Source organism: Salmo trutta, chromosome 31, assembly GCF_901001165.1.
Source record: "Salmo trutta chromosome 31, fSalTru1.1, whole genome shotgun sequence".
Taxonomy (NCBI): Eukaryota; Metazoa; Chordata; class Actinopteri; order Salmoniformes; family Salmonidae; genus Salmo; species Salmo trutta.
This window is the reverse complement of record NC_042987.1, coordinates 44,028,663-44,046,208: the sequence shown is the minus strand read 5'-3', so window position 1 is coordinate 44,046,208 and position 17,546 is coordinate 44,028,663. Positions and strand designations below refer to the sequence as shown.

General features: G+C 43.5%; 1 protein-coding gene across 1 annotated transcript in view; it reads left to right on the top strand.

The window, feature by feature from the left end:
• Positions 1-400: 400 nt before the first annotated feature.
• The window catches only part of LOC115170251 (FYVE and coiled-coil domain-containing protein 1), a 55,139-nt gene continuing 37,993 nt past the window's right edge, over positions 401-17,546 (top strand). The window contains exons 1-10 of the mRNA XM_029726649.1: positions 401-491; positions 1,044-1,168; positions 2,039-2,145; positions 2,432-2,557; positions 5,850-5,956; positions 6,475-6,618; positions 9,375-9,459; positions 9,532-9,870; positions 10,003-11,652; positions 17,423-17,509. Coding sequence (XP_029582509.1) covers positions 1,108-1,168; positions 2,039-2,145; positions 2,432-2,557; positions 5,850-5,956; positions 6,475-6,618; positions 9,375-9,459; positions 9,532-9,870; positions 10,003-11,652; positions 17,423-17,509 — 2,706 coding nt within the window. The 5' untranslated portion in view covers positions 401-491; positions 1,044-1,107. The remainder of the gene's footprint in view (positions 492-1,043; positions 1,169-2,038; positions 2,146-2,431; positions 2,558-5,849; positions 5,957-6,474; positions 6,619-9,374; positions 9,460-9,531; positions 9,871-10,002; positions 11,653-17,422; positions 17,510-17,546) is intronic.

The following is a 17,546-nucleotide window of genomic DNA, read 5'->3' as shown; positions in this document are numbered from 1 at the left end:
CAAGTATCTTTTTTTTGCATGTTGTTATTGTTTCTGTGTGTTGTAACGTCACCAGAGACAACAAATAACAGAGTAACAGCTTTTTTGATAATGACAATAAAACTAAATATTTTTTTTTATATGCAAGAATTATTACATAATCTATTGTTTACAAGCTCTTTTGAATGTTTTATTTTTGTTTGTACCTTTCTTACAAATGTTTTTTTTTTTTATCAATACATTTTAATCCTCTATTATTAATTGATGTTATTGGTGTGTCTGATTTTCAATGACATTCTATTGGTTTCAATTGTGTTGAGTTGTGACAGGTCACATGACTTCAGTCCGCTGGTTTATTTACCTAATATTCTGCAACCTAACTATGCTGGTTGGAACGATATTGCGCGCAGCTATTGGCTAATGAAGGTGTCAATCATTATGAACGCCCAGCCTTAACGGTAGCATGCTATCTCCCCTGCTGTAAACTAGGAACTGCCTGAGAATCTCTACAAGTAGGTCTACTTCTGATTATATCTAATAAACTAGTTTGTCTGTATTAATGACAACCGATAGACGTTTTAGTTATATTTGTATCAGCTGTTGGCTGCCAGAGCTTGTAGCCTCGGGAACAGCAGGTACAAGTTTCAGTCTAATATCTCTTGTTTATTTAGCAACGTAGCCCGACGACACTTTAGTGAAATGTTGTCCAAAATACCAACAACGATAAGAGCTTTTAATACGCTTGTGATTTTGTTGTACCAAAGTGCTGTGTGATGTGACGTCATTATTAGGAGACGAGGATCACTGAATACTTTGTTGTCGCCGTTTTGTTCTTCTGTCTGTCGATATGATGATGATGATGATGATGATGATGATGATGAGTACAATCGATTTGGAAGTATTTGTTTAGTTGCAGGGCCCATGAATAGAGACAACAACAACAGTAGTAGTGACAGGATGGGGATGCTGGGATCTGGATCATGTTTAGGATTATTAACAGAGGTTGTTATTGTAGTCTACATTATAAACTGTGCCAATGCTCTTCTTTGTGTGATTCTTTGTAGCCGGTTGCAGACTCCTTGACCGTCCCCCCCCATCCTTACTACTGATCTCACCACCACCATCATCATGTGTAACACGACATCAGTAGGAGAGAACCAACTCCAGAGGATCATCAGAGATCTACACGGTATCTGCTGTGCAGTTCTCTATACTAGATACATGTGTCTGTGTGGATCCACATCAGTGGAGGCTGCTGAGGACGGCTCATAGTAATGGCTGGAATGGAGTCAATGGACCCGGAGTCAATGGACCGGAGTCAATGGACCGGAGTCAATGGACCGGAGTCAATGGACCGGAGTCAATGGACCCGGAGTCAATGGACCCGGAGTCAATGGACCGGAGTCAATGGACCGGAGTCAATGAACCCGGAGTCAATGGACCCGGAGTCACTGGACCGGAGTCAATGACCCGGAGTCAATGGACCGGAGTTAAACACGTGGTTGGTTCCGTTCACTCCATTCCGGCCGTTACTATGAGCCGTCCTCCCTTCCACAGCCTCCACTGATGCATAAATCGCTGCCAAAATAATGAAAACACTTGAGTAAATGAGGGATACAAAGTATATTGAAAGCATAGTAGAAAGAGGAGGAAGGGAAGCGCTACTAAGGTACACAATAGTACATGTTGGTAGACAGAAGGTGCTCTTTGGTGAAAGACGACGAAGGCCACGCAGCCGAAACGCGTTTTATTTTAAAACCTTGTTTCTATTTGAACACGCCGTACAAATAAAGGCATTTTAATGAATTATATGAAGAGTGCCTTGGTCCTCCTTTCTTTTTTTTATATTGAAAGCATGTTGTGATTTCTGAGTTAATTAAGTAATTAACAAGCTTAGGGTCATGTATAAAAATGCTATTTTATTTCTAAGAACCTTTTTAGGAGTGTCAGTCATTTTGACCTCTAACTTATTTTGTGTGCATCCGTGTAGGTGTGTGGTGCAGCAAGGTTGGAGGGATGGAGCTATAGCTTGTGTGTGTTGTGTATCTGAACCTTGTAGAAGCAGTGACTGAGCTGAGTAAGGAACACAGAGAGACGGGTGAACCAATCACAGATGACAGCCCCAACCTGCATAAACTGTCCTACAAACTAGAATACCTTCTACAGGTAATACACACAGAAACTCTCTCTCTCTTTCTCTCTCTCTCTCTCTCTCTCTCTCTCTCTCTCTCTCTCTCTCTCTCTCTCTCTCTCTCTCTCTCTCTCTCTCTCTCTCTCTCTCTCTCTCTCTCTCTCCTCTCTCTCTCTCTCTCTCTCTCTCTCTCTCTCTCTCTCTCTCTCATAAACTGCTAGGATACTGGAAAGCTAAATTATTCTAGATAGGACCTCAAGGTTTTCCTGGGAAAACCTCCAGGACCTGTGAATCTGAGCTGTTTTTGTGTGTTTACATCAGTTTGACCAGAAAGAGAAGGCGGATTTCCTAGGCAGCAGGAAGGAGTACTGGGATTACTTCAGAGAGTGTCTTGCCAAGACCAGAGGAGGTAATGATGGCCTGCGGTTTGTCAAGGCTATCCCAGAGGTAATCCTCACTCATACACAAACCGATGAAGGCAATTGTCCAGCAAAATGGCCGTGGTCACCGTATTATCCATTCAAATAGCAATTTGTATTTTTTTTAAATACGTATTTTTTTTTTTTGCTGTTCGAAGGTTTTATTTTTTTATTGTACATTTTCTGACTGCATGTGCTGCAGTCAGAAAATAGAATGAATAAAACAGCCGTCCCCATTCAAGTCAATAATGGCATAATGTGTGGACTGGCGGCCATTGCAAGTGTAAACATAGGAGCAAAGCAGGAAGTGAAATATGTGCTAAAATAAGATTCATCTCAACTGACATTACAAAATAGACATCCCATTGGATGAGCCACATCAGTTAACATCATATAAAGGAACATTCTACATTACCATTGAAATGATTGCATCACAATACCAGGCAGCCCATTGTTTACCAGTCATATTACCAGGGTTACAGGTTCCCAGCCTGTTCTATTTACCAGTCATATTACCAGGGTTACAGGTTCCCAGCCTGTTCTATTTACCAGTCATATTACCAGGGTTACAGGTTCCCAGCCTGTTCTGTTTACCAGTCATATTACCAGGGTTACAGGTTCCCAGCCTGTTCTATTTACCAGTCATATTACCAGGGTTACAGGTTCCCAGCCTGTTCTATTTACCAGTCATATTACCAGGGTTACAGGCTCCCAGCCTGTTCTATTTACCAGTCATATTACCAGGGTTACAGGTTCCCAGCCTGTTCTATTTACCAGTCATATTACCAGGGTTACAGGTTCCCAGCCTGTTCTATTTACCAGTCATATTACCAGGGTTAGAGGTTCCCAGCCTGTTCTATTTACCAGTCATATTACCAGGGTTACAGGTTCCCAGTCTGTTCTATTTACCAGTCATATTACCAGGGTTAGAGGTTCCCAGCCTGTTCTATTTACCAGTCATATTACCAGGGTTACAGGTTCCCAGCCTGTTCTTTTTACCAGTCATATTACCAGGGTTACAGGTTCCCAGCCTGTTCTATTTACCAGTCATATTACCAGGGTTACAGGTTCCCAGCCTGTTCTATTTACCAGTCATATTACCAGGGTTACAGGTTCCCAGCCTGTTCTATTTACCAGTCATATTACCAGGGTTACAGGTTCCCAGCCTGTTCTATTTACCAGTCATATTACCAGGGTTACAGGTTCCCAGCCTGTTCTATTCACCAGTCATATTACCAGGGTTACAGGTTCCCAGCCTGTTCTATTTACCAGTCATATTACCAGGGTTAGAGGTTCCCAGCCTGTTCTATTCACCAGTCATATTACCAGGGTTACAGGTTCCCAGTCTGTTCTATTTACCAGTCATATTACCAGGGTTAGAGGTTCCCAGCCTGTTCTATTTACCAGTCATATTACCAGGGTTACAGGTTCCCAGCCTGTTCTATTTACCAGTCATATTACCAGGGTTAGAGGTTCCCAGCCTGTTCTATTCACCAGTCATATTACCAGGGTTAGTATAGTAGGTGCATAGTTTTGTTAATGTTGTGAAGTGAATAGGTTATTCAACATGTTATGTTAACATTTGGACTAGGTTGTGGTAATGTTGTGACCAGGTTATATTAAGGTTTTGGTAATGTTGTGACCAGGTTAAGGTTGTGACCAGGTTATGTTAAGGTTTTGGTAATGTTGTGACCAGGTTAAGGTTTTGACCAGGTTATGTTAAGGTTGTTGTAATGTTGTGACCAGGTTAAGGTTGTGACCAGGTTATGTTAAGGTTTTGGTAATGTTGTGACCAGGTTAAGGTTGTGACCAGGTTATGTTAAGGTTGTTGTAATGTTGTGACCAGGTTAAGGTTGTGACCAGGTTATGTTAAGGTTTTGGTAATGTTGTGACCAGGTTAAGGTTGTGACCAGGTTATGTTAAGGTTTTGGTAATGTTGTGACCAGGTTAAGGTTTGACCAGGTTATGTTAAGGTTGTTGTAATGTTGTGACCAGGTTAAGGTTGTGACCAGGTTATGTTAAGGTTTTGGTAATGTTGTGACCAGGTTATGTTAAGGTTTTGGTAATGTTGTGACCAGGTTAAGGTTGTGACCAGGTTATGTTAAGGTTGTGGTAATGTTGTGACCAGGTTAAGGTTGTGACCAGGTTATGTTAAGGTTGTGGTAATGTTATGACCAGGTTAGAGCCATGCTGTCCACTCAGTGTAATCCTCCTGTCCATCTGGTGCTCAAGGGAATTGAACCTGAATCACATGTTGACTAGGTAACACATGACTCCATTTCTCTGCTGCCAGTGACTGGAACGAACTGCAAAAATCACTGAAGCTGGAGACTCATATCTCCCTCACTAACTTTAAGCATCAGCTATCAGAGCAGCTTACAGATCACTGCACCTGTTCATAGCCCATCTGTAAACAGCCCATCCAACTACCTCATCCCCATATTGTTATTTATTTATTTTTGCTCCTTTGCACCCCAGTATCTCTACTTGCACATCATCTTCTGCACATCTATCACTCCAGTGTTTATTGCTAAATTGTAATTATTTCGCCACCATGGCCTATTTATTGCCTTACCTCCCTAATCTTACTACATTTGCATACACTGTATATATACTTTTTCTACTGTATTATTGACTGTATGTTTTGTTTATTCCATATGTAACTCTGTGTTGTTGTATGTGTCAAACTGCTTTGCTTTATCTTGGCCAGGTCGCAGTTGTAAATGAGAACTTGTTCTCAACTAGCCTAGTTGGTTCAATAAAGGACTTGTTCTCAACTAGCCTAGCTGGTTCAATAAAGGACTTGTTCTCAACTAGCCTAGCTGGTTCAATAAAGGACTTGTTCTCAACTAGCCTAGCTGGTTCAATAAAGGACTTGTTCTCAACTAGCCTAGCTGGTTCAATAAAGGACTTGTTCTCAACTAGCCTAGCTGGTTAAATAAAGGACTTGTTCTCAACTAGCCTACCTGGTTAAATAAAGGACTTGTTCTCAACTAGCCTAGCTGGTTAAATAAAGGACTTGTTCTCAACTAGCCTAGCTGGTTAAATAAAGGACTTGTTCTCAACTAGCCTAGCTGGTTAAATAAAGGACTTGTTCTCAACTAGCCTAGCTGGTTCAATAAAGGTGAAATAAAAAATAAATAAAAAATGACTGGACTGTTCTGGCTGCCTGGTGGCAGGATGTGTATATATGTATATAGATGTGCCATTGAAGGACCTTCCAGTTCTGAGACAGAGTTTGATGTCTGTACTAAACAATTCCTAAAAGCTTTGAACTTGAACTCTATCATGAATCCATCCTGTCTTCTGTTGTGTTACAGTTAAAGACGTCCCTGGGTAAAGGTAGAGCGTTTCTCCGTTATTCTCTGGTCCATCAGCGTCTGGCTGATACCCTACAACAGTGTCTACTCAACCACAAGGTTACCAGGTACACACACACACACACACACACACACACACACACACACACACACACACACACACACACACACACACACACACACACACCATTTGGCTCCCTTGCCCAGCTGGATAAAAAGATGACCTAGTACAGTATACCATTATAAACCGTTATAAACTGGCTACCAACGTAATTAGAGCACTAAAAATAAATATTTTGTCATACCCGTGGTATAACGGTCTGATATACCATGGCTGTCAGCCAATCAGCATTCAGGGCTCGAACCACCCAGTTTATTATTGTATATAAAGTATTTTATAACTGTGATGTTTCCCTTCCTCTAGTTTAGTTTTACTTCCTTAATGTAAGAGTACACTGTAGTCTGTCTTCCTCTCTCATATCCCACCAAAGACAAATGTCATCCCATTTGTCAGTCTCTTTCTTTTCTAATAGCGTGTGTGTGTGTGTGTGTGTGTGTGTGTGTGTGTGTGTGTGTGTGTGTGTGTGTGTGTGTGTGTGTGTGTGTGTGTGTGTGTGTGTTCCAGTGAGTGGTACTTTGCTCGCAGTCCCTTCCTGAAGTCTCACCTCAGCAGTGACATCATCAGTCACCTGTATGTTCTCAACGAGGTCCAGTTTGACGTGGCATCCAGAGGTCACGACCTCGATGCTGATTGGCCCACATTCGCCAGGTAATACACTTTTGTTTACCCTTAATAGGAGTGGTCAGTAATCACCCCACGGTATCTCCTGGTGATCACTTCCTAGTTTCCCATAGAATGGTACCAGCTAAAGGTACATCAAAACATCTAATCCAATAACATTGTATTTGTCACATGCGCCGAATACAACAGGTGTAGGTAGACCTTACCGTGAAATGCTTACTTACAAGTGTCGTGTCTGGACACATTAAATGTGAAGACTTATTTATATCAAATCAGTTCTCTAGGTTGAATTATTACGTGATTAAACTATTCATGTAAACATTAATTAACTAGGAAGTTGGGGAACCACGGAAAATGTTGAGATTTACACAGTTATAATTTTCCCAATATAACTCTTCAGATATTTTAATAGCTGATCGATTAGTCATTTTCATTAATGTATTATTATTATTACCTCATCAGTTCTCATTACTGAACGTCACAAACCCTTGAATATCTGCACGTACCCTAGCCTAAATCATGAATCAGCGATACAAATTGGCATAATTATTTATTTACTAACTAAATAATCACACAGAATTACATAACAAATAGTAGATATTTGGGTTACTAAATGATACAAAGAAAAAGTCCCTATTGTCACGCCCTGACCTGAGAGAGAGGGTTTGTTTCTCTATGTGGTGAGGTCAGGGTGTGTGGGGTGGGCATTCTATGTGTTGTATTTCTTTGTTTTGGGCCGAGTAGTGTTCCTAATCAGAGGCAGCTGTCTATCGTTGTCTCTGATTGGGAACCATACTTAGGCAGCCTGTTTTTCCTTTGGGTTTTGTGGGTAGTTGTTTTCTGTTTTGTTCCTTGTAACCTGACGGAACTGTTGACGGTCGTTTTTGTTGTTTTGATTTCGTGTTTTCAATTAAAGTAAAATATGAGCACTTTACACGCCGCGCCTTGGTCCCCTTTCTACGACCAACGTTACAGAACCACCCACCATGACTGGATCAAGCAGCGTGCCCAGGCAGAGATGGACACCTGGTCACACATGGAATGGATGGAGAGGAGAAACTGGACTTGGGGGCAAGTCATTGACAGATATCGGAGCCTACCGGGGAAGAACGAGAGGCAGCCCCCAAAATATTATTTTGGTGGGGCACACGGTTAGTTTGGCTGGGCCAGGGGTGAGCCCTGAGCCAACTCCCCGTGCTTATTGTGGTGAGCATGTGCCTGCCTCTCGCGCTCTCCCTCCAGTACGCCTCCAGAATCCAGGAAGTCCTGTGCCTGCTTCCCACACTCTCCCTCCAGGCACAGAGGCTGCAGCAAAGGTCCCCGGTCCGGAACCTACAGAGACGCTCTCCAGTCCGGAGCCTCCAGCGACGCTCCTCAGCCCGGAGCCTTCAGCGGCGGTCTGCAGCCCGGAGCCTTCAGCTATAGGGCACCAAGCCTGAGTCAGTTCCTCTGAAAGATAGGGCACCATGCCGGAGTCAGTTCCTCTGAAAGATAGGGCACCAAACCGGAGTCTGTTCCTCTGAAAGATAGGGCACCAAGCCTGAGTCAGTTCCTCTGAAAGATAAGGCACCAAGCCAGAGTCAGTTCCTCTGAAAGATAGGGCACCAAGCCGGAGTCAGTTCCTTGGAAAAGATAGGGCACCAAGCCGGAGTCAGTTCCTCTGCACATGTTGTCTGAAGTAAAGCAGAGATGCCATCAGGACCGTATGCCTTATTCATACAGGTTGTTTAAAGACACTAGTGAATACTATAGGGTTGATTTCCAACCTATGAACAAAATCATCCATAACAATGGAGTCAATCACATTATCCCACTCAACACAGAAGTCTCGTACATCAACTCTTGCATAAAAAACTATTTGTTCAATGGCTTCGGTCAGCTAATCTTGTGTGTGTGGATGTTTTGCAGGGTTCATGTTGGTGATTGTTCTCATTGACTCTCACAGTTCATTGCAGTTCATTGTAAGGAACTCTTCCATTAATTCTTTGTGTTGTTTCCTCCCTGAGCTTTTGGTGGAGCTCATTTTACACACATTTCAGTTGTTGTTGGTCCTGGTTTTTGAATGCTTGCCTCTTGTGGTTGATCCAGTCCGTTACCTCATTGGTGATGTATGGGTATGTCTACTGGTGATCCAGTCCATTACCTCCTTGGTGATGTATGGGCCTGTCTACTGGTGATCCAGTCCATTACCTCCTTGGTGATGCTTGGGTATATCTACTGGTGATCCAGTCCATTACCTCCTTGGTGATGTATGGGTATATCTACTGGTGATCCAGTCCGTTACCTCCTTGGTGATGTATGGGTCTGTCTACTGGTGATCCAGTCTGTTACCTCCTTGGTGATGTATGGGTCTGTCTACTGGTGATCCAGTCTGTTACCTCCTTGGTGATGTATGGGTATATCTACTGGTGATCCAGTCTGTTACCTCCTTGGTGATGTATGGGTCTGTCTACTGGTGATCCAGTCCATTACCTCCTTGGTGATGTATGGGTATATCTACTGGTGATCCAGTCTGTTACCTCCTTGGTGATGTATGGGTCTGTCTACTGGTGATCTAGTCCGTTACCTCCTTGGTGATGTATGGGTATGTTTGTCTTGTAGTTGATCTTGTCTTTCTGTCTATTGGAGGACTCTGGGTCTAACTGTTGTGATATACATGACTTTAGTTCACTCTGTTGTGATATACATGACTATAGGTCACTCTGTTGTGATATACATGACTATAGTTCACTCTGTTGTGATATACATGACTATAGTTCACTCTGTTGTGTCTGTAACTCTAGGAGGACTCTGGGGTCTAACTCCGCCCACCTCTGGAAACCTCCCACTCACTGTTCCAGTGTCAACAGCCTGGTCAGCTACTCAGGGGTACGTACTGATTGATTGATTGATTGATTGATTGACTGACTGACTGACTGATTGACGGTTCTTTGGTTGCAGGAGTTCAAAGCTCAAGAATACGGTTCCAGTTTGCTGGCTGACCTGGGGGAGGAGTTAGGGGAGCTGGGGGAGGAGCTACTTGGAGTCCCCACACCCTGCACTGCCGCAGACGACCTACGCATCCAGGTTGACCGTTCAGAGCTCAGACAGCAGGAGCTGCTACACCAATCAGAGGCGAGACAGGCGAAATTGCTACAGCGAGTCAGAGAGCTAGACCAGGAGGCAGAGGAGCTGAGGGACAAGGTCAGAGAGCTACAGGGGAAGCTATTGGCTCACAACCAGGAAGCTGTGACAGCCAACCTCAACAACATGGATCTGTTGTCTAAACTAGACAGCCAGGTACCAAACGTTTGTCTGCTACTAGGACATGGGTCATTATTAATACATTTCAGCTGTATGCACCTAGTATTGTATTTCATGTCACTAAAGCAAAGTGTAAAAAGTGAACGTTACTTTGATATTGATGTGCAGGAGAAGGCGAGGCTGGAGGAGGAGAGGGACTCAGCGCTACAACAGACCCAGGTTCTGCAGGAGGAGGAGAGGGACGCAACGCTACAACAGACCCAGGTTCTGCAGGAGGAGGAGGAGAGGGAGGCAGCGCTACAACAGACCCAGGTTCTGCAGGAGGAGGAGAGGGACGCAACGCTACAACAGACCCAGGTTCTGCAGGAGGAGGAGGAGAGGGACGCAGCGCTACAACAGACCCAGGTTCTGCAGGAGGAGGAGAGGGACGCAACGCTACAACAGACCCAGGTTCTGCAGGAGGAGGAGGAGAGGGAGGCAGCGCTACAACAGACCCAGGTTCTGCAGGAGGAGGAGGAGAGGGAGGCAGCGCTACAACAGACCCAGGTTCTGCAGGAGGAGGAGAAGGACGCAGCGCTACAACAGACCCAGGTTCTGCAGGAGGAGGAGGAGAGGGACGCAGCGCTACAACAGACCCAGGTTCTGCAGGAGGAGGAGGAGAGGAACGCAGCGCTACAACAGACCCAGGTTCTGCAGGAGAGAGAGGAGAGGGAGGAGAAGGGGGAGGTGCAGGATGAGAAGGAGGGAGAGGAGAGGAAGGAGAAGAGGGAGGTACAGGAGGAGAGGGAGGGAAAGGAGAGGAATGAGAAGAGGGAGGAACAGGAGAGGAAGGCGATGGAGAAGCAGCTTCAGGAGTTGAGGGAGCAGCTGAGGTCCAGGGACAGAGAACTGACGGAGAGTAGAGAGAAGATCAGACAATTGGAGGAGGAGAACACTGACAGACTGACTGGGGCGGGGCAGGAGAGAGAGAAGGGAGAGATGGATGGAGAGAAGGAGAAGCTAGGGACAGAGAAAGAGACTGCAGAGTGTTCTCATAGTAATCTACATAAGGCTGGTTCTGCAGAGGGACTGTCTATGGAGAAGAACCAGCACCTTTCCTCTAAGTCTGAGCCCCAGACCCAGGACCTCTCCCCCTGTCCCCAGACCCAGGACCTCTCCCCCTGTCCCCAGACCCTGGACCTCTCCCCCTGTCCCCAGACCCAGGACCTCTCCCCCTGTCCCCAGACCCTGCAGCTGAGCCAGGGGGAAGTGCTGCGGCTGCAGAGGGAGGTTGTGGAGCTGAGAGCCCGGCTGCAGCTGGGAGCAGAGCTGCAGATAAGGAGTCAGGTGGAGAGGCTCAACAGACAGCAGGTAGAGGTGCTGCTGCTGGCCCAGGAGAGGGAAGAGGCTCTGGGGCAGGAGCAGCACCGCAAGGCTCAGGCTTCACAAGGCCTAGTCCTGGAGCTGGCCTCCGCCAGGGAGGAACTCCACAGCCTGAAGACATGCTACGAGGGCCTGGCCCTGGACCACGCCAACAGAGAGACAGCAGAGCTCGGGGTCCACATCTGCAGGCTCACCGCCCAGAATGAGGAGGCGCGAGAGCGATGGGAGGCGCTGTCCGCCAGGTTTCAGGAGGAGTTGAACACCAGCATGACCTCCCTGCAGCAGGAAAACCTCGGCCTGCAGGAGCAGCTGCTGAAGGAGCGGGAGGAGAAGGGGAGGCTGGGGGAAGAAGAGCAAGGAGAGGTCAGGGCTCAGAAGGAGGCACAGCAGGAGGAGATCCAGGCGCTCCTCTATCAGCTCAGCAACCAGACCATAAATCACCAGACACAGCTACAGGTCAGTACTGAACTACAGACATAGTCACAGTTGTTCAGTCTTCTCATGTGTTCTGCTAGTATATCTTTAACTTCTATGTCTGCTTGTTCTAATCTCCCTAACTCTGGCATTCTATAGGCTCTACCTGATTAGCTAAAATGTCATCCATTATTTAAAGAAATAGATCCTAGTAAACCAACTCTAGGGATAATATCTTGACCTAATATTTTAGTTACCATAATCATGTCGACCAAGTAAGTTGGGAACGCTTCTACCCATTTACTATTCTTATCTATTATTGCTAAACACCACTTCTTTCCCTCACTTCAGGATAGGTTATAAAATATATCAATGAAGTCCATTTCCAATAGTTGGAATGGATATTCTACCTGGGGGGTATTCCCCCAGTGGTGCTCTTCCTCTAGCTTGATGATTATTCTATACAAATAACACATTTTGTAAAAAAAATTTTTTTTTAAGTAATTTGTTATCACGTATGCTACGAAATGTTTCCGAATTAGTTCCATCATCCCCCCTGTTGATACATGGCTCTGCCCATGTATCAACATTGCTGCATACCAAAACAGAGACTTTGGTAATATCGGTAAATTACCCTGATATCAAATACCATCTTTTTTCCCATTTAGAAATATCCTTTACTGGTGCTTTAGACTGACTATCTTTTAGTAGGGTTTTTTCTGTTTACTTCCTCTTTCAAATATTGCTGTGTGTGTGTCTGTGGTTTAAAGCTTGTCTTTTTCTCTTCTTCATCTGCCTTTCTGTTGCCATTGCTAATTTTATCCATCTCTTTAATAGGAACCTCACACTTACAAATAGCTAACTTTTCTGGTAAAAGTACAGCATCTAATAAGTTCAAAATCAACTGAGCATGTGTAATAGGTTTACCAGAAGTAGTTACCATTCCTCTTGTGCAAGAATTCCCATCTGGGGCTGTTCTCTTTGCCAAAACCTTGGAGAATTGCACTATGCATCACTTTCTCTAATTACACCCCCCTCTACCAAGTCTTCAAAGGTGGGAGTAATCTCTTTTATGGCCTCAGCTTTCTGTGGGGGTGACAACTACATTCAACAGAATCATTCCACAGATTATCTACACATAACCTGGAGTTCAGCATTGGAATGCATGCCTGCTCTCCTGACATCCCCTGTTTCATAACCAATTGAGCAGACAGTCTTCCCATTGTCTGATGTCCGGAAGCTGAACAACCAAAATCTTTTCCTCATTTGTTCTTACTCCTTCAGACTTAAAATATATCCTAAATACTTAAAATAAGTCTACAATTATTTAAACTCATTCTTGCTAACTCAATAACAAAATATAATAATACTTATTATATCAATTTTCGCAGCCTTGTTGTGTTCAATTTCTTACACTGCCATCTCATGTGCTTAAATTACAGATATGTCTAAGAACTTTAAACTCATTTACATTTACATTTAAGTCATTTAGCAGACGCTCTTATCCAGAGTGACTTACAAATTGGTGCATTCACCTTATGATATCCAGTGGAACAACCACTTTACAATAGTGCATCTAAATCTTTTGGGGGGGGTTAGAAGGATTACTTTATCCTATCCCAGGTATTCCTTAAAGAGGTGGGGTTTCAGGTGTCTCCGGAAGGTGGTGATTGACTCCGCTGTCCTGGCGTCGTGAGGGAGCTTGTTCCACCATTGGGGTGCCAGAGCAGCAAACAGTTTTGACTGGGCTGAGCGGGAACTGTGCTTCCTCAGAGGTAGGGTGGCGAGCAGGCCAGAGGTGGATGAACGCAGTGCCCTTTTTTGGGTGTAGGGCCTGATCAGAGCCTGAAGGTACGGAGGTGCCGTTCCCCTCACAGCTCCGTAGGCAAGCACCATGGACTTGTAGCGGATGCGAGCTTCAACTGGAAGCCAGTGGAGAGAGCGGAGGAGCGGGGTGACGTGAGAGAACTTGGGAAGGTTGAACACCAGACGGGCTGCGGCGTTCTGGATGAGTTGTAGGGGTTTAATGGCACAGGCAGGGAGCCCAGCCAACAGCGAGTTGCAGTAATCCATCATAATTATCAGTTATACAAATTTCCTTAAAATCAGTATCACAAATCACCTTAAATTCGCTATCCAAATGGCCCTCCCATGAGGCTGGTCAGACCACAAAGGAATGCCATGATAGAGGTCAAAAGTCATACCACACTTTTAACAATGTGTTTCTTACTTTATTAGACAAATTAAAGAAAAACCGTCAAACATTTTCTACATGTTGTATCCCAGGTTCCCAGAACATTCCCTTATCAAAATAATTTACCTTTTTAATTAAAACTCAGAAAAGAAAACTTCTAAAATGCAATGTGTGTATACCCCTTTAAGATATTGTGGCTCTAGGAAACATTCCTAAGAGAGATAATGAAGCACTCCTGTTCCCAGAAAAAAACAACCACTTGGTCAGCATTTCATTATACTACACCAATTCAAAAACCCAAACGTTGACTATAAACAAAACCTAATAATAATTCCACTGTAACCCCCTCAAATCATTAATCATTAGTTTTAAACTTCCTCAATGATTATGTGTACTTAATTGAACATGTGTTACCCTTAGATACTATACTGTACTTCGAATCGTTGAAACTCCCCTATTTAACATACTACTTGACTAATTTGACCCAAGCTTGCTTTACAACATTAACTTCCTGTTCAGTTCACCGGTGTTACTAAACAATCAAACCAAGAATCAATAACCAAGAACTATCACAAAACTTTTAAGATTCAACTATCCAAACCTGAATTGCTTTACAGCCAATATATAGCCAAGCGCGCGCGACTAACTCACCTATTCTTTCCAGTAGGCAAAATATACCAATAGTTGAATGACAATCAGTAACTCAAATTTTAATCCACTGGTGCATAAACTGGGAAACGAACCCGGGCCTCCCGCATGGCAGGCATGAATTCTACCTCTGAACCACCAATGCTAATGCTTAGGGTTGCAATTTTTGTGTTGTTTCCTACTCGGTCACAGTGTTTACAGGGTGCCTTACACTCCCGGGCGAAATGTCCTGTCTTATTGCAATTGTAATATTTTCTATCGTCTGGTTCTATCCATTTTCTACTCTCCCTGTTTCCCCCTTTCTCTTTAAAAATGTTCCTGCTCTTTCCTGCAATTTCCCCAAGAGTTCCTGTCTGTTCTTTCATACTTTTCTTTTCTTCGTGAGATATGTCCCTTTTTATTACATCTTCAACACGGCCCCTTACTCTCACGCGCAAAATGTCCTGTTTTATCGCAATTATAACACCTCCTATTATCAGACCCTGTCCATTTTCTTTAAGTTACTCTGCTCCTTTCTGGTCTCTCTTCCTTTTCTTCTCCCTTTCATTCTGTTCATGGTGAATCGCATACCTCTTTACTTCGGCCAATGTAGCTGTTCCCCACCCAACCAGAGTCTTTTTTTATTGCTTGGCAAATTTCAGGTCTCATACCACTAAAGAAAGCTATTTTTAGCTGTTGGTGATATGGCCCATCTCCTCCTCCTCCCAGGGCCAGGTTGGATCAGTCCACAATTTCTATTAAACACATCTCTCAATCTTTCCAAATATTGACTAACTGTCTCACTGTCCCCCTGTCCACATTCCTGGATTTTTGAAAAAATCATCATACCTGTGATAATAATCCCTAAGATTTTTGCATAGCTGATTGAGTTTATCCTGATAATTTCCCTCTGCAGTCCACTGCAGAACAACTCTGTCCCCCTGTCCTGGGGTCCAGTCTCCCTTCACGGCTGCCCAATCTTTTCCCACTATCTGTCTAACTTTTCGTTCCAGCTCCCCGGTATTTAGTTTAAAACTTTCGGTCATGTCCCCCCTAAATCCCTCTATTTCTGTCTTTGGGTGTACTATTCCCCCTACACCACTTACTACAACTCTCTTATGGGTCCTTTGTCTTTTCTCCCCTCCACCCTTCTCGGCTATCTCTGCTAGAGTGGCCATTAGATACTCTTGGCTACTTCCTTCTTCTTTCTTGGCTACTTCCTTCTTCTTTCTTGGCTACTTCCTTTTTCTCAGATTCTATATCTCTCATCCCCGGTTAATTCTGGGACCTCTTTGGAGGTTTTACTATCTATTATTAGTTAACTCTTCCCGTTTTTACTTCCCTTAGGAATTCAGAATAATTATTTTTATGACTTTTTATAGAACATTAGGTCTCACCTCTGACCTACTCAAATCATTAACCTTTAATTCCTCCCTCTCGGAATAGTCAGACCTATTTGTGTGCCTCCGGAAGATCTCGACTATTAACCTTTAATTCCTCCCTCTCGGAATAGTCAGACCTATTTGTGTGCCTCCGGAAGATCTCGACTATCCCCCTGAAACGTATTTCGATAGGCGATCTATAGTCATACCATTATGTCTCTGACCTACTTTATTGAAACGTATCTATAGAGGTGATCTTTTATCGAATATTAGTCTCACGCGTGAGCGAATTAACGTTTATGTGTCTGGCTGATTAATATATCTATCTCTACTTGTAGACAATAGATTATTAGGTCTTAAACGCATACGATTTCACGCTTCTTATGACTTTTGACTCGGTTATTAATATCCCATATCTCACACGCTCTATTTTAGGTTTCCCTCCTACTATACTTTCGATCGTTATTCCTTTATATTTCGCCTTCTATATTACGTTTTCATAGTACTCCTTTGTCCCATAGGTTTTAATACCTCTTCCTGAATACTTTTTCAACACAGGGTATTTTATTTTTAGTAATGGCCTCAACTACTACAAGTCATTACGGACCTGTCCGTCTCCGTTCAACTCCTTTCAATGATCTGTTACCCAGTGCCGCCACCACTAACATAGATACTTTTGTAATTAGACTTTCCCTATGTTCGATTATATGGACGGTATACCAGATACCATTCAATCCCGTTTGGTTTAAGAATTAAGCCTTTTCCCACTCTATTTTGACTACTGCAAAGTCAATTTTTTTAAGCGAGTTTTTTAACTTAACCCCCAAACTAATGAATAAAAATTACTGAACTTTTCCTTGCAGCTGAGTTATAATTTTGGTTAGATCTCGTCACCGTTTACTGTCGTGTTCCAGTTCGTCACCGGCCTGAAATTAACCCTTAATATTAGAGGGCAGGTCTTTGTTAATTACGGATGTTTCATCCGTCCGTGCACGGTTTTCAGTGTCCCCTGGAACGACAGTCAACGGGTATTGTTAAATTCCAATTGTTAAAGGAATTTTTTATCCCAATAATGCATTTAATCTTTAACCAATTCAACGAAGTTTGTAAGTCCCTTGATTCACTAATAATTGGGCAAAGTCTCAGATTTCTAAGAAAAGGTTCAACGGGCTTTATTCACGAGAGCTCTAAAGTCCAAAATTAGGACTCAGTCCTTTTATAATACACACATACATTCCTATCTTGAGACCACTCCCTTCTCAAACAACCAGTACTTTTCCACTAACCACAAAGAACCATAAAAGTTGCCACATTCTTCAAGGCTTCCACCTCCCCTCCCCTGTTGGGAACCTCTTGGTTTGAAACCCTCTAATGATTTTCTATTATCTACTCTACAACTTCACTCTGTTTACATCCCTACTAAAGAATATACCATCATAGTATTACACTACTACCAGATCTACCCACATCCTGGTTTTATCTTCTCATAATTATCTAACATTTCCCCCTATTCTATAATAACAGAGTGGAACACTTAAGTCTTTATCCTAACACATACAAATGATTCTAACAACATTGTTCTAGTTAGAGATTGTTTATCTACCACTAGGCTCTGTCTGAGGAGCTGAAGGCTGTGAGGTCTGAAGTGGAGCAGGAGAAGAAGATATACCTGAAGACCAAGCTGGACGAGTTGGAGGTCAGGCACACACACACAGACACACACACAGACACAC